The following is a 22,604-nucleotide window of genomic DNA, read 5'->3' as shown; positions in this document are numbered from 1 at the left end:
AAAATTAAAACAGCATTTATATTTTTTATTTTTTAAAAGGTCTCGCTATACAAAAGGCGCCGGGTGTTAGCCAATCAGATGACGCGCCAGGCGACTGCGCAAACGACATGTGACGTAGTCCCGTAGCCTCAAAACACGGAAATGAGATGACATGTCAACGGTACCTCTTATTCTCCCACAAACGGAAGGTGAAAATCGACTTGGTTTCACGGTAAGACACGAATACCTCAAAGTCAAACACGTATACGAGTTTATTTATATCTTATATATCCGGTGACGAGTGAACAAGAGGGTTGGAAACAAGATGTTAGCTTAGTTACTGTAGATACTCGGCGGTAAACAAGTTATACTCTTTAGATATATTTGTATTTGCGTTTCAAAATTTAAAATCGCTCATCTTATAAAATGTACTTTCGTTATTTTTGATATCGAAGAGAATCTCATTCGATGTTTACAGCAGGTACGTGTCAAACCATTGCTGTCGAAACGAGACAAAAAAAAAACTATAAATCAGCAAAAACAACATTTCCTGTTGCTTCACTTCTCAATTGGTTATTGTCGTTATGGCTTTTGTTGTGTAGTGTGTTGGCCTCGTGACCTGCTTTAAAATAGTGTTTTTTTTCTCATTTCAAAATGTGTCATCGTTAAAAGTTCAATATATTTTCATCTGATAACCTTCATTCATATGTCAGACCCTTTAAAAACATTCCTTGTTAAATGAATCAAAATGTAGCAACAAAGGGTTGATTTTTTTTTACACTATCTATAGGATTAAAAGTGTCGAACAATAAAGTTTATCAGTAACGTAAATAATAACAAATCAGTACAATGGGATTTTGGTGGCAGTGAACGTAGGATATTTATCTTTATGTTATATATTTATATGTTATCTTTTAGTTTTTTAGTTTTTTATTTGTGTTTATAATTTACCACTTAAGATGTTCTTATTCTTCATTCTGCGTCCGAAATCTGTTAATATTGTACTTGCACGAATTACTATATGTGATACTGATGTTATAAGCACTGTTTAGTGTCTTTTTAACTTTAACCTCTTAGGTTTAATAACCTCTTAGGTTTAATAGTGTTTAAAACTTTTACTTTAAATGTTTCACTGAATATAACCTGGGCTGTTTTTTAATTATTTTTAATTATCTTTAAGTGTCAGGAATGCACTTTGTGACAAGATAATAACAAGTAAATATATTTTATTTACTGATCCTATGCTCATAAAATGTAACTAGACAAGTATACGCACAAGACTGCTGTTAACATTTGTGTTTTCAGCTGCCACTTAAACTAAATAATTTAAATGCATATGTTCTTATTTTAGAAAGGAATAGCATTTGGTGATCAAATAAATCACGGTTTTAACTCAAACATATATTCTCCACTAACCACATCTTTTATTCCGTCTGTTTTTTTCTTCCAGAGTGATATTCAAATGAGGAGGACTGGCTCTGTTGGTCTTGTGTGTCGCCCAGGATTGATATGGCAACACGCCTCTGCTCCCCATTCGGCCTCTTCCTATTTCTATGCGCTTTTGTCTTTTTGTCGATCTTCATTCTTCCCTCAGTCACTCCCTCGCTTCCTTCTGCCACATCTCTGACACACTCCACCTGTGGCCCCGGGCGCTCATGGGCCGTCCGGCTCTATACGGACCCTGCCAGAAACTCGGAAGAAGAAGAAGATGATGACGACGACGATGATGATGATTTGAAATTTGAGAGTTTGGACATCATCGCAGAGAGGGTAGGCTGTGTGTCTTTAAATAAATCATTTTTGATTCTGGCTAAATCTGAATAATCAACTTAATGTGAACATAATTTAAACTATTGTCTATGTTCTGAAAATGTTTTTATATGCAAGTGGTTTTTTGGATATTTTGATTGTGGAAGGGAGGGGGGTGTATTGGCCAGAATCTGGCGAAATCCCGATACAGGGGACAAAGTTTAGATATATATTGTGATAGTGTAGTAACAAGGATATATGTGTAGTATTGTCGAGTACTTGACCCTGGTGTTGTGATACTGTAGTAACAAGTATATATATGTGTAGTATTGTCCAGTACTTGACTCTGGTGTTGTGATACTGTAGTAACAAGTATATATATGTTTAGTATTGTCCAGTACTTGACTCTGGTGTTGTGATAGTGTAGTAACAAGTATATATATATGTTTAGTATTGTCCAGTACTTGACCCTGGTGTTGTGATACTGTAGTAACAAGTATATATATGTGTAGTATTGTCCAGTACTTGACTCTGGTGTTGTGATACTGTAGTAACAAGTATATATATGTTTAGTATTGTCCAGTACTTGACTCTGGTGTTGTAGAATTCCCAGACCACATGACTCTTGACAAAGTCATAACTGCTTTCATTTTTTTCAAACCAAAATATGTCCAAACTTCATCTTAAAAAACTGTCACTGTATCCTCTCATCCTCAGTCATCGCCGAGATTTCATTGTTCCTCTATCTGTGCAGGACATAATGACTGGCGGCCGGAAGTTAAATTCCTACACAAAAATGAACAAACAGTTAAAATGTTCATGTTAATTTTAAATACAATTATATATAACTATTACAATTGTATTTTATACACACTTGAAATATAAACCTTCAAAAATGTGATATTTCATTCTGAAAAAAAGAGCATACTATATACATTTTATTTTTTATTTGACCTATTCTACATAGTGTTTTTTTTCTCTACATCTAGCAGACATATTTATTACAATTCTCAAAATAATATTTAGGTTAAAGAAAAGTAACAGCAATATACAAGTTCAAGTGTTAATTGATTGATATTTCTTCTTACACTACAGGTTGCAGATTTGGCTGGTTTGCAAAACCAGGGCCAGATCGGAGAGCTGGAAGGCCACTACTTGTTATGCTCTTCAAAAACCCGCTCGTCCTTCATGGAGGATCTGTGGACGAAAAGCATCCGACCTGACGACGTCCTGGCAGCACACCCTGATGTGATGTGGTTCTCCAAGGAACGGGTTCTGAGTCGCTCCAAGCGATCCGTGGCCTTCAATGATCCTCATTATCCTCAACAGTGGCATCTGGTCGGCAACACAACGAGTCTCTTTATTATTGATCTGTTTTTGCTTTTCACTTCTGATGGTTCTATTTTGTGGTGTGTTTGTACAGCACAATGACATCAGGCAGGGCATGGACATCAACGTGACTGGGGTGTGGGAGCACAACATCACAGGTCAAGGGGTTACGGTGGTCGTCGTGGACGACGGGGTGGAACACACACACCAGGACATTCAGCCCAACTATGTACGTCAATATCACACATTTCTACTCTAAAGTGTGTTCTGAATTCTTAAATACAAGTTCTCCTTTTTAGTTTAGAGTTCTGATGTTATCTTGGTTCAGAAGGCAGAACAGTAACACAAAGATAAGAAAGACGGAAGATGTATTTCTCAAGTTCCCTCGCTAGTTTTACTTCCTAATACTCAAGTTTACTGCTTAAACCTTGTCTATAAACTGAGTTCCTCAGATCCTTTAAAAGTCTTAAAAGCCATAAAAGTCATGAATTTCAATCAAAATGTCAAAAGTCTTGTGAACACATGATAAGTCGGATTTTGTATATTATTTTTTAATGATTACAGATTGAAACAAATTCACTATAGCAGAACACACAAAACAGTGGAGCGTTCGCAATTTTACTTCATTTGAAAATCAGCAAGATCGGAGTCGAGGAAAGTTTTTTCAAATGTACTTTTGTTTATATAACTTAAGCAATACATTTTCCAAATGTTATCTTGGCAAGAATGTGTTGATACGATACGTATCATGACACGACATATAGTGATACTGTAGTAACAAGGAAACCTGTGTCGAGTACTTGACTCTGGTGTTGTAGTATTTACAGACCACGTGACTCTTGACGAAGTCGTAACTGATTTAATTTGTTTTCAAACTAAAATATGTAAAAAAAATTAGCTTTAAAAGCTGCTGAAGTCCACTGTATCCTCTCATCCTCAGTCATCGCCGGGATCCCATCGTTCCTTTAGCTGCAGTGGACGTAAGGACTGCTGCCATCTAGCAGCTGAAAGTTTAATTGCAACACAAAATATTCACAACCCCAGCGAATATTTGCATGTTTATTGTAAATTTAAAAAAAAAAAAAAAAAATTATCTTACTTTTAACAAACTCAATATAGAGTTGTGAAAATAAAATTGCGAGATATTGCCGTATCGATATTTTCTTACACCCCTGTTCCTCTTAATTTCAAATGTTATTTTCAAAAGTTTTAAAAAGTCTTAATTTAACTTGTCTTAAGCTTGAGCTGTTACAACCCTGATTAAAGAAAGTCTTCGAATGAATATTTCAACCGTCTGTCTCACTCTCTCACTCTCTCACTCTCTCACTCTCTCACTCTCTCACTCTCTCACTCTCTCACTCTCTCACTCTCTCACTCTCTCACTCTCTCACTCTCTTACTCTCTCACTCTCTCACTCTCCCAGAGTCCAGAGGGCAGCTATGACCTGAACTCCAACGACCCGGACCCCATGCCTCACCCAGACATCCGCAGTGACAACCATCATGGAACCCGCTGTGCTGGAGAGATCGCCGCTTACCCCAACAATAGCTATTGTGCCGTGGGTGTGGCGTACGGCAGCAAAGTGGCAGGTGCACATATTTAACATGGTCGCTGTTTTTATTCTTTAAAAAAAAACAATGGATCTCCATGATTTCAACTTTAGGTATACGAGTCCTGGACGGCCCATTGACCGACAGTCTGGAGGCGATAGCCTTCAACAAACATTACCAAATCAATGATATCTACAGCTGCAGGTAAAAAACAACCAACTTTGTATATATTAAATCATATTTCATTTCATTTCCATTCAAATATTAGGATTCTGGTTTCGCTGCCACTTGAGGCAACATTTGAGTTGACAAAAATTATTTAAAGCACGACATAAAATAAATGAAGTTGTTATTATGTAATGCAAACTGTCCTGTTATACATATATTTATTTTGCTTCAGGCTTACATTTTGATTCTCTTTAAATCTGTTGAATGTTTATTCATATCTTTTTCTTATAGTTGGGGTCCTGATGATGACGGACATACCGTGGACGGACCTCACCCTCTTGGCAAGGTGAGAGAAACGGTCACTTTAATCAATGGTCCAGACTTGATATTAGCCTATAAAGTTATTCACTTGTGTCATAATTAATCCTTGTTTTACCATCATTGCACTGGCTCACTGTGCCTTTAAGAATTTATTTTAAAACAATATAAGGCTGGCTAAGTCTGTGACTTCTCTTGAGTCTCCTTCAGAACACTTTTACAGACTTTTACTTCATTTAATTGTTTACTTTTTACTCCATTCATTAATTCATTATATTATTTTTTATCAAAATGTGCTATTTTATTATTTATTTTATTTATTATTATATTATTTCCAGAGGCAACACAAGGGAAACCATACACATATTTGTTTTCAGGCCTTTGGGTCACATTGACCCTGAAATAACACAGGATTAATGCCTCACATAATCTTGTTTTTGTCGTATTCAATTTTGGTTCTGTCATTAATGTAGTTACATTTAAAAAAAAATCATGTTTTTTTATTCTCTATCTTGTGCTCTATAAATAATAATTATTATAATAAATCAGCATTGTTATTGTTATTATTAAGCTTTTTGTCTTAATCAACTCTTTATATGTAGGATTCAATCTTGTCCTGCAGGGGGCACTATCCGACAACATCTTGCTTTCCAGTTCTTTAGAATTGTCTTCATTCCAATAAAACCAAAAGCCAATTTTAAATCTCGACATGATTCCCCCTTTTCATACGAACTAAAATCCCAATTTGAGCTGTTCTCAATACTTGCTCAGAGTAGCAACTTCAGTGAACTCACGGACATCTTGAGTCAAATGAACCAACTGACTTCTGGTCTCCAGGCTGCTCTACAACATGGCGTGATCGCAGGGCGACGTGGCTTCGGAACCGTCTTCGTGGTTGCCAGCGGCAACGGCGGTCCGTACAACGACAACTGCAACTACGACGGTTACGCAAACTCCATCTATACCATCACCATCGGTGAGATACGGACCCTGGTCTTGGTTTGTCAAAGCGTTACTCTGAGCGTTACCGATGCGTCCTGCAGGGGCGGTGGACGAGAACGGCAGGATGCCCTACTATGCCGAAGAGTGCGCGTCTATGTTGGCGGTCACGTTCAGCAGCGGGCGCAACAAGATGAGGAGCATCGTAAGTGATTACACAACAACTTTTTACACATCAATACACTTCCCACCAAGATCACTTGGTTGTTGAAACTCTGAAGCCACCGCACACTGTTGTGCCGCTGTTTGAAGGAGTCGCCATGGAAACGGCTCTGAGAAGAAACGCCGTCGCCCAGAGAGGGAGAGAGTTTTAGCCACAGTTGGCTTCTCCCCAGAGAAGGTCCACCGCCGACCACAGAAGAAAGTGCTCGACACACAGCAGGCACCAGTCGCGTGTACTTTATCCTGGAAATACCTCGGACAACATTAGTGACTGAATCCTATAATTGAGACAAAGCGGAGTATTACTGTAATGGGTTCTCTTTTTACAAGTGTTTCCAGAAGACATTAATCTGAACCCTGCTGAGAAATCATGTGATTAGTCATGTGGGTCCAACCGCTCTGCTGTTTTTATTTACCTCCCCAACTAGTTACCGTCAGAGCCTTTTTAACACAGTTAGTAAGTATTTAATAGTCATTTGTAAAGAGCCTTTATAGACCAGGGTCACAAAGCGCTTGAACAATAAAATACATCCAATCGAAAATAAATACAAATTAAAAACTCTAAAAGACCAAGAAAACATCAGAAAAACACAGGAGTCGCAGAAATTAAAAGATTGTTCCAAAGCTTAGGAGCAACAGTCTGGAAGGTTTTCTCTCCTCTGGTCCGGAAGTTCAGGAACCATCAGTAGATTCTGATCCACAGACCTCAGAGCCCGAGCTGGGGTGTAAGTCTGGATCAAATCACTGATGGAAGGTCTGACCTTGAATAGATCTGAAAGTAAGAACCAGAATTTTAAAATGATCCTGAAAGAAACTTATGCAGCGATTTAAGGATCGGAGAAATGTGAGTTCTTCTACTAGAGCGACTCAGAATTCTGGCTGCAGAGTTTTGTATCAAGACAGCTCCTTATTGTTTAGATACCAAAAAAATATATACAGTTGATCATCATAACATTTTGAGAGCTCACAAACTCAACTTTCTTCATCATGTTTAAAGTAAAAAAGTTGTAAGGTGTAAATCATTTTTTTTAAGGTCACAGGTTCTAATACCACTTGAGATAGAGCAGGTCTTTTTTTAATTACTAATAATATTATTAAAAATGAGTGTAACCAGGGATAAATAACATGAGAATGGATAGATTGTTGAGTTTTGATCAAACTCTTGCTACACATTTAGTTTATTATAAAGAACCTCCTTATTGACTGTTAATAATCAGCAAATCTGCTGTTGTTTAGTATGAAATTGTGGTAAACTTTTGTTTGTTTATTCAAACGTATGAACTTGCTAATGTGCTGCAACTATTACAAATGAGTAAGATGCTCATCAATGATAATATGTGTTTGATATCTTAACTCTACATACATCTATACTAATGTTTTGTGTGTGTGTGTGTGTGTGTGTGTGTGTGTGTGTGTGTGTGTGTGTGTGTGTGTGTGTGTGTGTGTGTGTGTGTGTGTGTGTGTGTGTGTGTGTGTGTGTGTGTGTGTGTGTGTGTGTGTGTGTGTGTGTGTGTGTGTGTGTGTGTGTGTGTGTGTGTGTGTGTGTGTGTGTGTGTGTGTGTGTGTGTGTGTGTGTGTCTGCACCAGCCATGGAACACTTTAACAAGATCCAAACATTTCCGTAAGAATAAAAGTTAATTTCCCTTCCAAGAGTTCCAGGAACAGGTACCATCCTGTTTAGTTGCTGCACTCACACAGTGTTCGGACCATAAAACCAAACTGTGATTCTTTTTTTTTTTATCACTTTAGACTAATGATTTTACCACAAGTGGCTTCAAGGCTTTTTCTCTTTGTGTGTTCATGTGTGTTTTGTGAGACTGTAAACCACAGAAATCAGTTGTTGGACATTTACCAAATGTCTTTAGCTGCTGCCACAGCCTTGAAACATGTTGTCGTCCAACTTTGAAATATAACTGGAGAACTGGACTTTGTCTGCTCTCCGTTCTGGCAGCCGTGCATATCATTTCTCTGCGGATTTGACATCTTGGCCGGAGTTGCTTACATAATGTCCTGCCTTCTGCGCTCGCATTGACAGCAGTATTAAGCTGCCCTGATACTGAGAAAGGAAAAATAATGTCCGCGTAAAATGGAAGTTTTTCAAAGAGGCCAATAGTCTGAAGCTTTTATTTTGACGGAAAATCAGTGGCAATTGCTAGTGATGTATCTGAAGTAGAAGTGGACAATAAAACGTCCAGAACGCTGTCAAGTCTGAAGAAACCACGGTTGGAGAAAGAAAAGCTGTTGATGTGAATAAAAAAAACACATCAGCAACAAGCACAAAATAGACCTCAATAGAAAAAAAAGATGAATTGAAGAAATGTCGGATATTATAATTCAGGATAAAAATGAATGAAGGAACTATGTACGGACTTTAAATTCTGAATTTCTTTGCATAGATCAGGAGTGTCAGACTCCATGTTAAAAGTGGCTTAAGAATCTTTTAGCAGTCCAAGTCGCAGGCCAAACAAAATGTATTTTTAACTAACAAGAATAGGGGATTGGGGGACATTTTTTCTTAGTTCTTTTATAGTCTAAATTTTCAAGAAAGTGTGTAAAATAAATTCTTAATAACATTTGGTTAAGTTACGTCCGCGACGGCAAAAGAACACCCAAATTAAGCCAGATGCTGGCGATGACTGAGGACGAGAGGATACAGTGAGCTTCGGCAGCTTTATAAAGCCGATGTTTGGACATATTTTTAGTTTAAAAACAAATGCGTGACAATACTGCAAATATATCCTTGTTCTTTCAGTATCACAATATATTGCAATATCATTGTCCCTGTATCGTGATGCGTATCGTATCGCCAGATTAATTTCAACACCTAATCAGGACGTAGGAGTCTGAATTTTATATTTTCATTTATTTATTTGAGGCTCAATCTATCTTCGTTAACTCAAATAAATCATGTTGTTTTTCTCGTATTGCTGACATTCATAATCTCTGTTCCTTATCTTAAACACCAACATCACCTTATCAACTTGATCATTACTAATACAAACTAAACTAAAACCAAGAGTTGTAATAATATACTTTGATCCAACAACTCAACTATGACCGTGGGTAAAGTAAGAGACGCCAAATAAGAAATAAAATCAACCTGAAAGAAATGTTACACGACGACTATTCCAAGTTTTCCTAAAGTAGTCGGAGTAAAAACTAAAAAAGGAAAATAGCCACATGTGCCTTCCTGGTAGTCCTTTGTCCAGGTCTGGTCTAAGATCTAAATTGATTTGTACTAAAGGAAGGTCTGCATGTAAACACACACGACAGCACCTCTAACTGCTTTGACAGCTTCTCAACACAAAACCATGGACCAGCTGAAACCTTTAAACAGCTGCCTCCTCCTGCTCCTCCTGCACATGTAAACACTGTGAGCTTGGAATTCCTTGGCTCACATGGCTGTTGACTCTGTTTGTGATCATTCAAATTGTGATCTGGGTTTTATATATAACAAAAGCAAAAGCTACACAGAACCCCAAGAAACAAACTTTACAGACGATTCTTCTTTACAGGCCTCGTCTTTATAGGCGTCGTCCATTAAGTCCCTTTTATCTTCCTCACAAATGTCTTTCGCTTCGCTTCCAAAATCCTTAATGTTCCTTCTAAGTTGCTCATAAAGCGTTGAACTCTCGCCCACCCAGTGAAGTCTTCTGCCGACGTGAAGGCTCAAGTTTTGTGTTTGATCGTTGTCATCTACGTCTCATGTTCAACCGCCGTCCTCCTTCAGGTGACGTCCGATTGGTCGATGCAGCAAGGCACCGGGTGCACGGAGGGTCACACCGGAACGTCCGCCGCCGCCCCGTTGGCCGCCGGGATGATCGCCCTCATGCTGCAGGTGCGACCCTGCCTGAGCTGGAGGGACGTGCAGCATCTCGTCACCTTCACGGCCACCAAGGTAAACCTGTCGACGTGAACGTAAGACGATATTTAGAATAACTCCAGGCATCTCGAGATTCTGTAATTTGCAAAACTTTTACAATCCAAAAGTTACACATTAATTGTAAAAATGCAATAAAGGAACATTTTTAATCGTGCATCAGAACAGTTCTACTGCGGGATTAATTCACACATTACAGAACATTCTGAGCTGCTCTAGTAGAAGAACTCACATTTCTCCGATCCTTAAAACTCTTCACTGGCTTCCAGTTTCTTTCAGGATCAACTTTAAAATTGGTTCTTACTTTCAGATCTATTCATGGTCAGACCTTCCATCAGTGATTTATCATTGATCTGTATATATATATATATATATTGTATATATATATATATATATATATCAATTAAGAAATTTCAATTTATATACTGTATGTATATATATATATATATATATATATATATATACATATAGTATAAAGAAATTTCAATCTATATACTGTATGTATATATATATATATATATACATACAGTATATAAATTGAAATGTCTTAATTGAATTTAATCATTAAAAAAAAGGAAAAAAAAACCTTTTAATATGGAAATAATTGAATTAAAAATCCTTAACGTAAAAATATTACAATATTTTTTATATGTTTCGACCAATTGTTGAAAATAATACATTTCACCTAAATTCAGTCCCAATAATTCCTTAATTTTCTGTGTCGCTCATTCCCTATCCCAGTTTCTCTGGGCGACAGGCAGGGGACACCCTGGACAGGAGGCCAGTCTACCTCAGAACACACAAAGACACACAACCATTCACACTCATACCTACGAACAATTTCCCCAAGTTCTCAATCAACCTCTGTATGTTTTTTTGGACTGTGGGAGGAAACCGGAGTGCCCGGAGTAAACCCACGCAACACGGCTAGAAGCCTCATGGAACTCACTGTCAAAGTTGAAATGTAAAAGCACAGGTTTCCTGGGGTTCAGCATGTGTGTGTGTGTGTGTGTGTGTCCACAGTGTGACAGCAGTGCAGACTGGGGCGTGAACGGCGCTGGTTTCCATCACAGCCACCAGCATGGTTTCGGTCTGATGAACGCATGGAGACTCGTGAACGCTGCCAAGGTAAACGCGGAGGCGCTCGAGTGGAGCTTTAACCGGCCGTTTAAAGTGAATCACGATGTTATAAAAGATTTCCCCTTTTCCCTCTGCAAAGGTTTGGGAGTCCGTGCCTTTCCTGGTCTCGTATCAGAGCTCCGTCCTCAAAGAAGAAATCGTCCTGCCGACGTATCCGCAGGAGCTGGTCCGCACCTGGAAAGGTAATTGGATCTTTAAAAACAATGTTACTGTGGCTGGAGTTCAGACGCTGCCCCGAGGCGGCTCCTGTTCCAGTGTCAGTCGGACCATATTTGGAAATGTTCTGGTTCATGTTTGGGTCTGAATCAAAGTACTGTGACTATTACTTTCCCAGCCTGTCATTCGGTTTTATAACGTTCTCGATTCGACTTTTTTTCTCCCTCTCTCTCTCTCCCTCTCTCTCCCTCCTTGATTTGCGATGGTGTGAGCGCAGGACTCGACTCCCTCACTGGGAGGATTCCAAACATGACATCATGCTCGCACGAACGTTCTTTTAAGGTTGGCTCGCCCTCCAGACAGAAGCTTAGCGCGGCGCTGGTGTGTGGTCTCGTCATCAGGGGCTCGTTACGACCAATTACGGGGTCTGTAAAGTGACGAGTACTTCTTTAATACTTCATACAGAGAGGAGACTGAGACCAGGTTCAGTTATTAACTGTCAAATGATCCATTAAAACAAAAAAAATAAAGAAAGTAGATCGATTTTGACAAATCACAATTAATTATAATTTCATTTTCAGTTTTGCGTGAACAAAATGATTCAAGATAGAATGAAAAGAAAGAATATATTAAGACACTCGACTTTCAAAAATATGTTTTAATTGTCTATGCAAACTGTATTTAAATAATACACTCAAACATCGACACTTGAAAGCCCCAAGAGTTGACCACTATGACTTTAGATTTGAAAAAAATTACTAAAAAAAGGACTATTTTTTTGCAATTGGTACTTGCCATAGAATAGGGATTGTTGTTTATTGAGTTAATAATAAATAATAAAAAAATAAAATAAAATTAATCTCTATTTATATAGCGCCTTTATAGACCAGGGTCACAAAGCGCTTTGACAGCCATTCACACATACTGATGGGAGTAGGCTGTAGGCTGCACCACATGGCGCCAAATCTGCCATCAGGAGCAATCAGGGTAAAGTGTCTTGCTCAGGGTCACAACGACACAAGCTTGTCTGGAGCTGGGATTGAACCTGAAACCTTTTGGACTGCAGGCAACCACTCTACCATCTGAGCTACGACGCCCCAGTTATTTATTTTGCCGATTATTTTCTTGGAATTACTGGCTGGTCATTGTTAAGTCGCGTTGGGTCACTTGAGTATTTGAACGCATCATAAGTAGCATCGTATCGTAAGCACCCTTCAGCTAAAATCCACAGGTGGTCTGTGCTCTACTTGCTCCTCCGACCACTGAAGGAAGTCAAAGCTCTACTGAGAATTGTGAAAAAAGTCGGATGTTGGTGCTGAATGTTGATGAGGCGATCTGTGTCGGTGTCGTTGGGAACCGTTGGTCAGTGAATACGACAGAAGTTCATGTGTGTCAATCAAGCGTCACTTTGTTCATCACTTTGTTCATCACTTTGTTCATCACTTTGTTCATCACTTTGTTCATCACTTTGTTCATCACTTTGTTCATCACTTTGTTCATCACTTTGTTCATAACTTTGTTCATCATGTTGATAATGGAAAAGACAGTCCGGCCTCATGTCTAAAATAAATCAATACTAAAGGCAATTTAAGTGACTCTGATCAATATAAATCAAGGGTTTTCGAACTCGATAACAAACAAAATGTTTATTTGTTAAGTTGTGTTATTGTGATGTTTAATTTAGGAATAGTTCACTCAAACTTCACTCTGTTTACACTCATGTCGACTCAGAGTTGGGATTATTTTCAGTTCAGTTATCTGTTCATTTTAGAGTCAAAGACAGAAATGTTTGTTCATTTTAATGTAGCGACCAGAGCTCAATTTTTGGACTAAGACGAAGACAACTGAGCTCCAGTCACTACATTAAAATAAACAAACAAAATGGTCTACTAAATAATCCCAACCCTTAAGTCGACATGAGGGTGAGTAGAAAATGAGTGACATTTAAATTCTGAGTGAACTATCACTTTTAAAATTATTAATAATTATTAAAAAAAGAAAATCACTAATCAAATTTCCATTCCTTGATTATATCGTTTACTGTTACCTCCCTGGTCACCTCCCTGGTCACCTCCCTGGTCACCTCCCTGGTCACCTCCCTGGTCACCTCCCTGGTCACCTCCCTCGTCGCCTCCCTCGTCGCCTCCCTCGTCGCCTCCCTCGTCACCTCCCTCGTCACCTTCCTGGTCACCTCCGTCCCTCCCTGGTCACCTCCCTGGTCACCTCCCTGGTCACCTCCCTGGTCACCTCCCTGGTCACCTCCGTCCCTCCCTGGTCACCTCCCTGGTCACCTCCCTGGTCACCTCCCTGGTCACCTCCGTCCCTCCCTGGTCACCTCCCTGGTCACCTCCCTCGTCACCTCCCTCGTCACCTCCCTCGTCACCTCCGTCCCTCCCTGGTCACCTCCCTGGTCACCTCCCTGGTCACCTCCGTCCCTCCCTGGTCACCTCCCTGGTCACCTCCCTGGTCACCTCCCTCATCACCTCCCTCGTCACCTCCGTCCCTCCCTGGTCGCCTCCCTCGTCACCTCCGTCCGTCCCTGGTCACCTCCCTCGTCACCTCCCTCGTCACCTCCGTCCGTCCCTGGTCACCTCCCTCGTCACCTCCCTCGTCACCTCCGTCCGTCCCTGGTCACCTCCCTCGTCACCTCCCTCGTCACCTCCGTCCCTCCCTGGTCGCCTCCCTCGTCACCTCCGTCCGTCCCTGGTCACCTCCCTCGTCACCTCCGTCCGTCCCTGGTCACCTCCCTCGTAACCTCCCTCGTCACCTCCGTCCCTCCCTGGTCGCCTCCCTCGTCACCTCCGTCCGTCCCTGGTCACCTCCCTCGTCACCTCCGTCCCTCCCTGGTCGCCTCCCTCGTCACCTCCGTCCGTCCCTGGTCACCTCCCTCGTCACCTCCGTCCCTCCCTGGTCGCCTCCCTCGTCACCTCCGTCCCTCCCTGGTCGCCTCCCTCGTCACCTCCGTCCGTCCCTGGTCACCTCCCTCGTCACCTCCGTCCCTCCCTGGTCGCCTCCCTCGTCACCTCCGTCCCTCCCTGGTCACCTCCGTCCGTCCCTGGTCGCCTCCCTCGTCACCTCCGTCCCTCCCTGGTCACCTCCGTCCGTCCCTGGTCGCCTCCCTCGTCACCTCCGTCCCTCCCTGGTCGCCTCCCTCGTCACCTCCGTCCCTCCCTGGTCGCCTCCCTCGTCACCTCCGTCCGTCCCTGGTCGCCTCCCTCGTCACCTCAGTCCCTCCCTGGTCGCCTCCCTCGTCACCTCCGTCCGTCCCTGGTCGCCTCCCTCGTCACCTCCGTCCCTCCCTGGTCGCCTCCCTCGTCACCTCCGTCCGTCCCTGGTCGCCTCCCTCGTCACCTCCGTCCCTCCCTGGTCGCCTCCCTCGTCACCTCCGTCCGTCCCTGGTCGCCTCCCTCGTCACCTCCGTCCGTCCCTGGTCGCCTCCCTCGTCACCTCAGTCCCTCCCTGACCCCTAGGAGGCTCACAGCCCTACATGGTCCGAGAGCACCACGGCTCATTTACCATCAATCCAGGAAATGCCTGCGAGTCACCAGCAGCTTACATCGGACCGACAAGTCCGATGACAGATTAGAGATGGTATCTGGCGTCTCTTCCTCTTGAAATATCTCACATTAGTTATCTTTTTCCATTGGAAATTAACTACAGTCGTGGAAGTATTTAAGTGTCATCAGAACATTTAATTGTTTTTAATAGTTTTATTTAAATTTTGATTTTTTATTGAATAATTGAAACTAAATCATTTGTATATTGGAAGGTTTATTTATTTTTTATTTTAAATAAAATGTAATAATTTCTATATTGTAAGGTTGTTTTAAAAAGATAATTAGTAAATTATTTTTTAAAAACATTCTTTCTACTAATTTTACTTTTTTTATTTTGTTTTTATTTTGTTTTTATATATATATAATTTTAATTCAATAATTTATATTAATTGAAAGTGTTTTTTTGTGAAATTATTTTAAGATATTCAATCTGCTTTTAAATATAGTTCAATATTCTGTAAAAAAAAAAGAAAACGTACTATTTTATAAAGTCAATGTAAAACATATTGCTATAATAGTGCCACCATTTCGTTATTGAATATAAAGGATAACAATTACAATATAATTTAGAAAGAAAAATGTTTAATAATTGAGTAAATCTTTGATCAAAAAAAAAAAAAAATTCATTTTGAGATTATTTGAATTTAAATAATTTAATTAAGGAAAACAAGACCTTTCATTATATAAATGATTGAATTAAACGATTTAAAAATAATGATAAACCTTTCAATATAAGAATGATTCAATTATATGGTAAATGAAAAAAAAAAAATGTTGAATCATTTTGAAAAGTGACCAACATTATATTGATGGATGGATAGATGGATGGATGGAAGGATTGATGGATGGATGGATAGATAAAACTGTATTGATCCCTCTGGATCCGTCTATACGCTGGAGACACTGATGTAATTCCATACTTGTGCTCTCAGTGTCTGCCAGCGACCTGCAGGAGTCTGGGATGCAGACGCTGGAACATGTTGCCGTGACGGTCACCATATCACACCCGTGTCGAGGCAACGTGGAGATCGTGCTGTTGTGTCCGAGTGGAATCCCTTCGGTCATCGGAGCTCGGCGGGCGCTGGACAGGTGACGCCTACACGTCGAGAACACCACCGTTCAAATTCATTTTCTTGATCTTATTCTATTAAGATCCACTTTTGCTTCTTCTGCTCTTGACTTTGTACTGCGTCTCCTCCGACACTTTTGATCCGATTTTAACCATTTTGTCAATTCTGCTCGTTCCAGAAATGCAGGCTATGTTCTCCCTTTCTTTTATCTCTTCAACTCTTTCTTCTATTCCTTCTTTTATACCCTTTTATTCTCCTTTCACTTGAATGTTTCATGTTTCAACTCATTCCACTTTGACCTTCAGGTACTTTCATGTTCTCGCACCGAGAAACTTCATTCAACGCTAAAAAAACTTTTGCCCACTTACTACTTTACTATTTTACTTTTACTACCTTACTACTACTTTACAACTTCTTCTACGACTAGATTTACTACTTCTTCTACTTCTACTACTATTTCTACTACATCTACTACTACCTCTATGACAACTTCTACTTCTACTACTTATTCTACTCCCACTTCTACTACTAATTCTTCTACTTCTATGATAACTTCTACTTCGACTATCTACTTCTTCTACTACTTCTACTTATTTTACTTCCACTATTTCTACTGATACTACTAATACTTATACTCCTTATTCTTCTTCTACTAATAACTCTACTACTCTACTTAAACCTTTGCTATTAATTCTACTACTTCTACTACTACTTCTTCTACTGCTTTTAATAATTCTACTTACACTCCTAATTATACTTATACTACTTATTCTATTACTACTTATACTTTTACTACTAATTCTACTACTACTTATACTTCTAATTCTACTACTGCTTTTACTACTACTACGTCTACTACTTCTACTTGTACTTTTACCACTAGATCTACTTATAATTGTACTACTAATTCTACTACTACTTCTACTTCTTTTTTCTTCTTTTAGTTTTTTTTCTCCTCAACCTTTTTCCCTTTTTTTCAATGACTTCTCATCAGTATTTTTTTCTTTATATTATCATTTCAACTGTTTCCCCTCATTTTTACTTTGAGTACTAATACTTTCTAGCATTTCAGTTTACATATGCAGCATTCACACTGCATTTTCTTCTGGAAATGCAAATGTTCTAGTTAATAACGTATTTTTTAATATGTTTCCATGCAGAGACTCCTCTGGCTACACGGACTGGACCTTCTCCACGGTCCGCTGCTGGGGCGAGCGAGCCGAGGGAGAGTACCGCCTGAAGATCTCTGACCACAGTGAGTCCTCGGGCACGTGAGCGCCCCCTAGTTTTACCGAGCGTCTCATCCTTTTCGCCGTCCTGCAGGAGAACCGTCGTCAAATCAATGTGCCAAAGCTGGAGTCCTCCGGAAGTGGAAGATGACCTTGTATGGCTCCTCGATGACCTTCGAGGACATCCAGGAGAGGATGGCGTAAGACACTGAAAATCCTCTAAGATATGTTTATTAACAACAATAATGATGATGACTTCATACTGACAGCCTGGTGGAGGATGCCATGAGTGGCAAGTATCTGGACGGAAACTTTTCTCTGCCGTGTCCTCCAGGCCTGGACATCGCACCAGAGATCGTCAGCCCTTTTACCTCCAGCAGCCTCAAGGTAGTCTCCAAGCATGGCTTCTTTTTGCAGCGACTTGACGCTCGTAGACATTTAAATATAATCAGAGGTCCCTTGTTGTGTTCTGAACCATCCTCGCAACCCTGCAATACACTACATCTCTAGTAACCATAACACTTGTTTAATTCAACATTTATTTGCACTTGCAAACTCAATTATGCTTTGCCGCCCAGCCGATCCAATCACAGCTGACCTTTGCGGCGTCCAACCATATTTGGATAATTCTGAAGTTCAGAGTACAGTATTAAAAGTGGTAACGATTAACTAAAAAAAAACTTGTCCCGGATCAGGTTTGTATTCAGCATTATTTTCAAGAGCCAGACAACGAATAAAAACGGTCAAAATAAAATAGCTTGACGGGCAGTTAAAGTACAAATGAACATAGTGTTGAATCAGTAACGACTCCAGACTTGTGTTTCTGCAACAAGATGGTGTCGTGTGGTTTGTTTCTTGTTTACAGGTTTATATTTTGAGTAAACTCCAGTGAAAACGAGTGTCCTGACGGGTCACAGAGTAATGTTAATCAGGTCTTCTTTAAAATAAAAGACCTTTCACAATGTAATAGTCAATGCAACATAAATTTACTATTTGATTTTCTCTCTCTGTGTTTGTTATGTGAAGTGTTATGTGAAGTGTTATTATTATTATTATGTGAAAATGAATAATACATACTAAATACATTTGTTAATGCATTAGAACCATTTATACATGATCATCCTTTGACATTAAGAGGGCCCCATAAATACAGTAAAAGGGCTGCATGTGGCCCCCGGGCCGCACTTTTCCCAGGTCTGTTCTAAAGTAACTAAATATTTTGGACTTCAGCATTTTTCTGACTTTAACTTCCAGCCAAACGTTCCGTCCTACACGTGTTCCTTCACCAGTTCCATGTGTCTTTAGCTTCACTTATGATGACGACGAGAACCAAACCTCCATAAACATTCTTCTCTGTCAAGATTATTTTCTACATTCTTCATGCCTTCCCAATAAAAACCCAAATCCTAGAAAAAAAACATTCCTGCAGCACAATTAAAACTTGGGAAAGTATTTTAATGAACCACCTTGAAGAACAGTCGACGCACACTTCGACTCAGGTAAACACTTTTGGAGATCAAAGGAAAACATAAATACTTGTGTGTTTGTGTGAGAAGATGAGAGATCGATGGAAACCAATGAAGTAAAAATGTAGCATAAAAAATAAAAATAATAGTTAAATGGTGACATGTCTGTCAAACTCAACTGGTCCCGCCCCTTCCTGCGCTTTCTCGCTCTCATTGGCTGTTCCTAGGAGCCCCAAAACAGCACGACCAGAAACATGTTATTGTCATTAAGGCTCATTATGACGTTGTCTGGTATTTCCTTACTTCCTTCTTTACGATGTGTTGATGAGGCTTCATGATACGGTGTCCTTATTTTTTTCAAAACGGCCTCTGGGTGGCGCTCTTCACTCTATTATCTTAGGCGCTGAACCACTTATTCCATAAAACCTCCAAAAGCTTTTTGAAATTGCTCGTGAACCGACGACACTGTATCGTGAAACATCAGCAACTGCTTCACCGACCAGTCGCTAGTTGAGCCATGAGAACAGGAACGGGTGGTTGGTGCTCACTCACTACCTCACCTACCTTAATTATGGTGCCAACAACGCATGCAATCCCATGATGCCTTTCTACTAGGGGGCACGGTAAAGGATTTTTCCCCGTAGACAAGTGCTGTGTCTCAAATCGCATACTAGCGTACTCAAAGTTAGTATTTTTAGTGTGTTAGTGCGTCTCAATTCTTAGTACGCGGAATTTAGTGCGCCATGCACACTAAATTGGCGTACGAACACGCCCACAAAACTGAGCATGGTTCGATGGACACTAAACACACTAAACAGCCGCCATCTTAGTGACGTTTTAAACGGAAGTTACGTCATATATAAATGCATATATATTCATATACTTACAGGTGCATTTTCAGCAGCAGTAGAAGGATGACACGTCTTCGCTGCTGATACCAGCTTAAATATCTTGCGAATATTTAGATTCTCATATTTTTTCTTTATTTCTTTTTCCAAAGTTGCAAAACGTGCTGCCAGCAGGTGGCGATAGCGTTCAAACAGCTGGTTGAAACATCGTTAAATAGTAGTAGAAGAAGAAGCTGTCATGTGATTTCCTGTTAGTGTGTAGCAGCAGTGTTTGATTTGAGACATACTATCTGTGGAGAATTAGTTAATAGTTAGTACGTACACTAAACTGATGCATACTAACTTCTAGTATATTAAGAGTAGTATGCGATTTGAGACACAGCAAAGGTCGGTAACTGTCACCTACGATGTATCACCACTAGAGGGTTCTGTCTCCATTCCAAAAACATTCTAATCCCATTACAGCAAAGCCCTTCCGGTAGTTATCAGAAAACAAATGTTTTATTCTCGCTTCAAAAACTCAATTATAGCCAACATAATGATCTTCTAACTATAAGGCAAACTTAAGATCATTTCATTTTCTCAAAGATCGACAGTGAAAATATAAATACTTGATTTTCTTACTTACATCGAAGGGCTTTTACTGTGATACACAGAGCTGAAAAACTACGAAGCCGCAGCACGAGTTATCCTAGTATTACTCCACAAAGCGTCATAGTATTACTCAGCGAGGTTCCATAGTAGTATACGTCCAGAGCAATACTAATAAATAAATACTAATATTATTGACACCACAGTCTACTTTCTGGGGCATCACATGACCAAAACACACGCGCCTCATTGGTCGACACCATCTCTGTGCCACGGTTTATATTGTAGCGTGTAAACGGTTCAGGATTTTACTAAACGTTTCGTACGAACCAAATGTATAATCGATCACACGTGTAGACGTTGACACCCGGGCTTCCTACACACTGGTCACTACAGTACTGTGTTTAAATTCTATGTTTGTGTTCGGTCTGCTGGGCGGCAAAGCTTTGTGATGAAAAAAAGGTTAGTTAGTCGTGGTTTAACGTCGTCTCTCGACCTCCTGCAGTTCCTGCTGATGCTGGGCTGCTTCGCTCTCTTCTGGTCCCTCTACTACACGCTGGAGGTCACGCTGGGCCACGTGGACTTCAGGGGGCTCCTGGGACTCCGGCGCAAACGCGGGGGTCACAGAGGTCGCTGGACCCGCAGAGGAGGAGGAGGACGAGGAGGAGTGGAGGAGGCGGCGGAGGAGGAGGAGGACGAGAGGAGCGAGGACGTGGAGGGCCGGGACTCGCAGATGGAGCTGCTGACGGTGCTGGACTCCAACACCAAAGTTCTGGCGGCCACGTAGCAGAGACCCCCCCCCCCCCCAAGGACCCCTTTTCTCAGGCGCTCCCTCGTCCCTGTGGAGCTGCAGGATCCAGACTCCCAAGTTAAGTGGCCTTTAATCGAGATCCATGTGTGCTGTGACGGGATGATCGTGATGGATGTGTGAAGAGAAACGACTGTGGCGTGATAGATATGTATATGTATATGTTTATATATATATATATTTATACGTATAGTATGTATATGTATAAGTATATATATATATACACATATATACAGTCTCACTTTTGGAAACAGAATCAAGTTTCTTATAAAACTGAGTTTCCAAAAATAAAAACAGAGTATTATTCTGGTTAAAAACCCCTTCAATGATTTTGTTTTAATAATATGTGAACTTGTGTGTATGGAAGTAAATCAGTGCCTGATATTAAGTTTTTTAATTATATCACATTTCAAATATTTTCTGTCTGAAAAGCTTTGTTTTCTTAAGCATTTAATTATATTTTAATTTTTTTTTTTTCTTATTTATTTTTAAGAAATGAATACTTTCTAAAACAATGTTGTTATTTTTTTTACACATAGAGTTTGATATTTTAATTCCAATACTTAAAATTACTTTTTTATAAGTTTCATATTTTGTGATTCGGAGTCTTTTGAATTCAATATAAAATGTTGCTAAAATAGTCCCAGCAGACGTTATCAAGTATCGAAGCTACTTCGTGGGAATTGTTTTAGCCAATCGTGCGACGTGCAGGAGATCATGTGACGATCAGGGAGCTCGGCGCTCTTCTAGTAATGTCTGCTGGATTATACCATTTATATTTTGAATTTGTAAGGCTTTCAATAAAAACATATTTCATTTAGAAAATATTTTGATTTGATTTATTGGGATAAGAATAACAAACTCTATGTGTAAATAATAATAATAATAATAATGAATAAATAAAAGTAATTTAGAAAATATAAAATGTTTAGTAAAATTCAACAAAAACAATTCAATGCTTAATTAAACGTGCACTAAAAAAAATCAAAATTTGAAATGTAAAATTCAATCATTAAATATTTCGATGTCTCTGAAATATCGTCATACAAATATTGTAGTTTGACACTGAATTCAAGTTAAAAAAAAAGACAAAGAATGTATGGTGTGTGTTGTGCGAGCGAGTACATGAGACTTTCATGAGTGACCTTTAGGTTTGATTCAAAGGATACAAACCTGTGGATATTTATCAAACCGTTAAAGTTAAAACAAACTTGAAGTGGGTTTTATAAAGTTTTTTCTGAAGTGCAATATTCACACGACGTGTGCTGCTGTATTTGTTACTGTCATTCTGTGTTTTTCTACTGTTCTATGTTCAGCTCTTGTCTTTTGTACGCGGAGCAGGGATTCTGGGAAAGTGTGCTTTGCTGTGCAAGGTTAATATATCGGCAATAAAAAGAGTTTGGGAATTGAACCGGCAGCTTTAAGTTTGTGTTGCTTTAATACGATGAATTTCTGTTGTGTCTGAAGAAAGAAAACATCAAACTTTAACTGTATTTCAGCTCAAATATTGTTGTAACTTTTCAAAATACATCTTAATTATTGTGTCTTTTTCCTAATGATATTGATTCACGTCCTGTAATAGTACAGTTTTTATTCAGCATTTAA

General features: G+C 39.8%; 1 protein-coding gene across 1 annotated transcript; it reads left to right on the top strand.

Moving 5' to 3' along the window:
* Positions 1-103: 103 nt before the first annotated feature.
* Positions 104-22,410, top strand: pcsk7 (proprotein convertase subtilisin/kexin type 7). Its single transcript, XM_087794877.1, has 17 exons — positions 104-211; positions 1,430-1,749; positions 2,824-3,066; positions 3,152-3,286; positions 4,481-4,646; positions 4,721-4,811; positions 5,067-5,121; positions 5,931-6,069; positions 6,137-6,237; positions 9,985-10,152; positions 11,158-11,262; positions 11,354-11,456; positions 15,920-16,076; positions 17,218-17,312; positions 17,381-17,486; positions 17,556-17,673; positions 20,697-22,410. The coding sequence occupies exons 2-17, from the start codon at positions 1,489-1,491 to the stop codon at positions 20,976-20,978; spliced, it is 2,325 nt and encodes a 774-aa protein (XP_087651003.1). The 5' UTR covers positions 104-211; positions 1,430-1,488; the 3' UTR covers positions 20,979-22,410.
* Positions 22,411-22,604: the final 194 nt, after the last annotated feature.

Source organism: Callionymus lyra, chromosome 7 (genome assembly GCF_982586985.1).
Source record: "Callionymus lyra chromosome 7, fCalLyr1.hap1.1, whole genome shotgun sequence".
In the NCBI taxonomy this organism is placed as follows: domain Eukaryota; kingdom Metazoa; phylum Chordata; class Actinopteri; order Syngnathiformes; family Callionymidae; genus Callionymus; species Callionymus lyra.
This window is presented reverse-complemented; position numbering and strand designations above follow the sequence as displayed.

Bases quoted from the DNA above. Each gene is read 5' to 3' on its own strand.
- pcsk7 (XM_087794877.1), top strand. From the start codon at position 1,489: ATGGCAACACGCCTCTGCTCCCCATTCGGCCTCTTCCTATTTCTATGC. The intron at 10,153-11,157 runs GTAAACCTGTCG...GTGTGTCCACAG, and splicing joins TCACCTTCACGGCCACCAAG to TGTGACAGCAGTGCAGACTG. The intron at 11,457-15,919 runs GTAATTGGATCT...TTGTGCTCTCAG, and splicing joins GCTGGTCCGCACCTGGAAAG to TGTCTGCCAGCGACCTGCAG.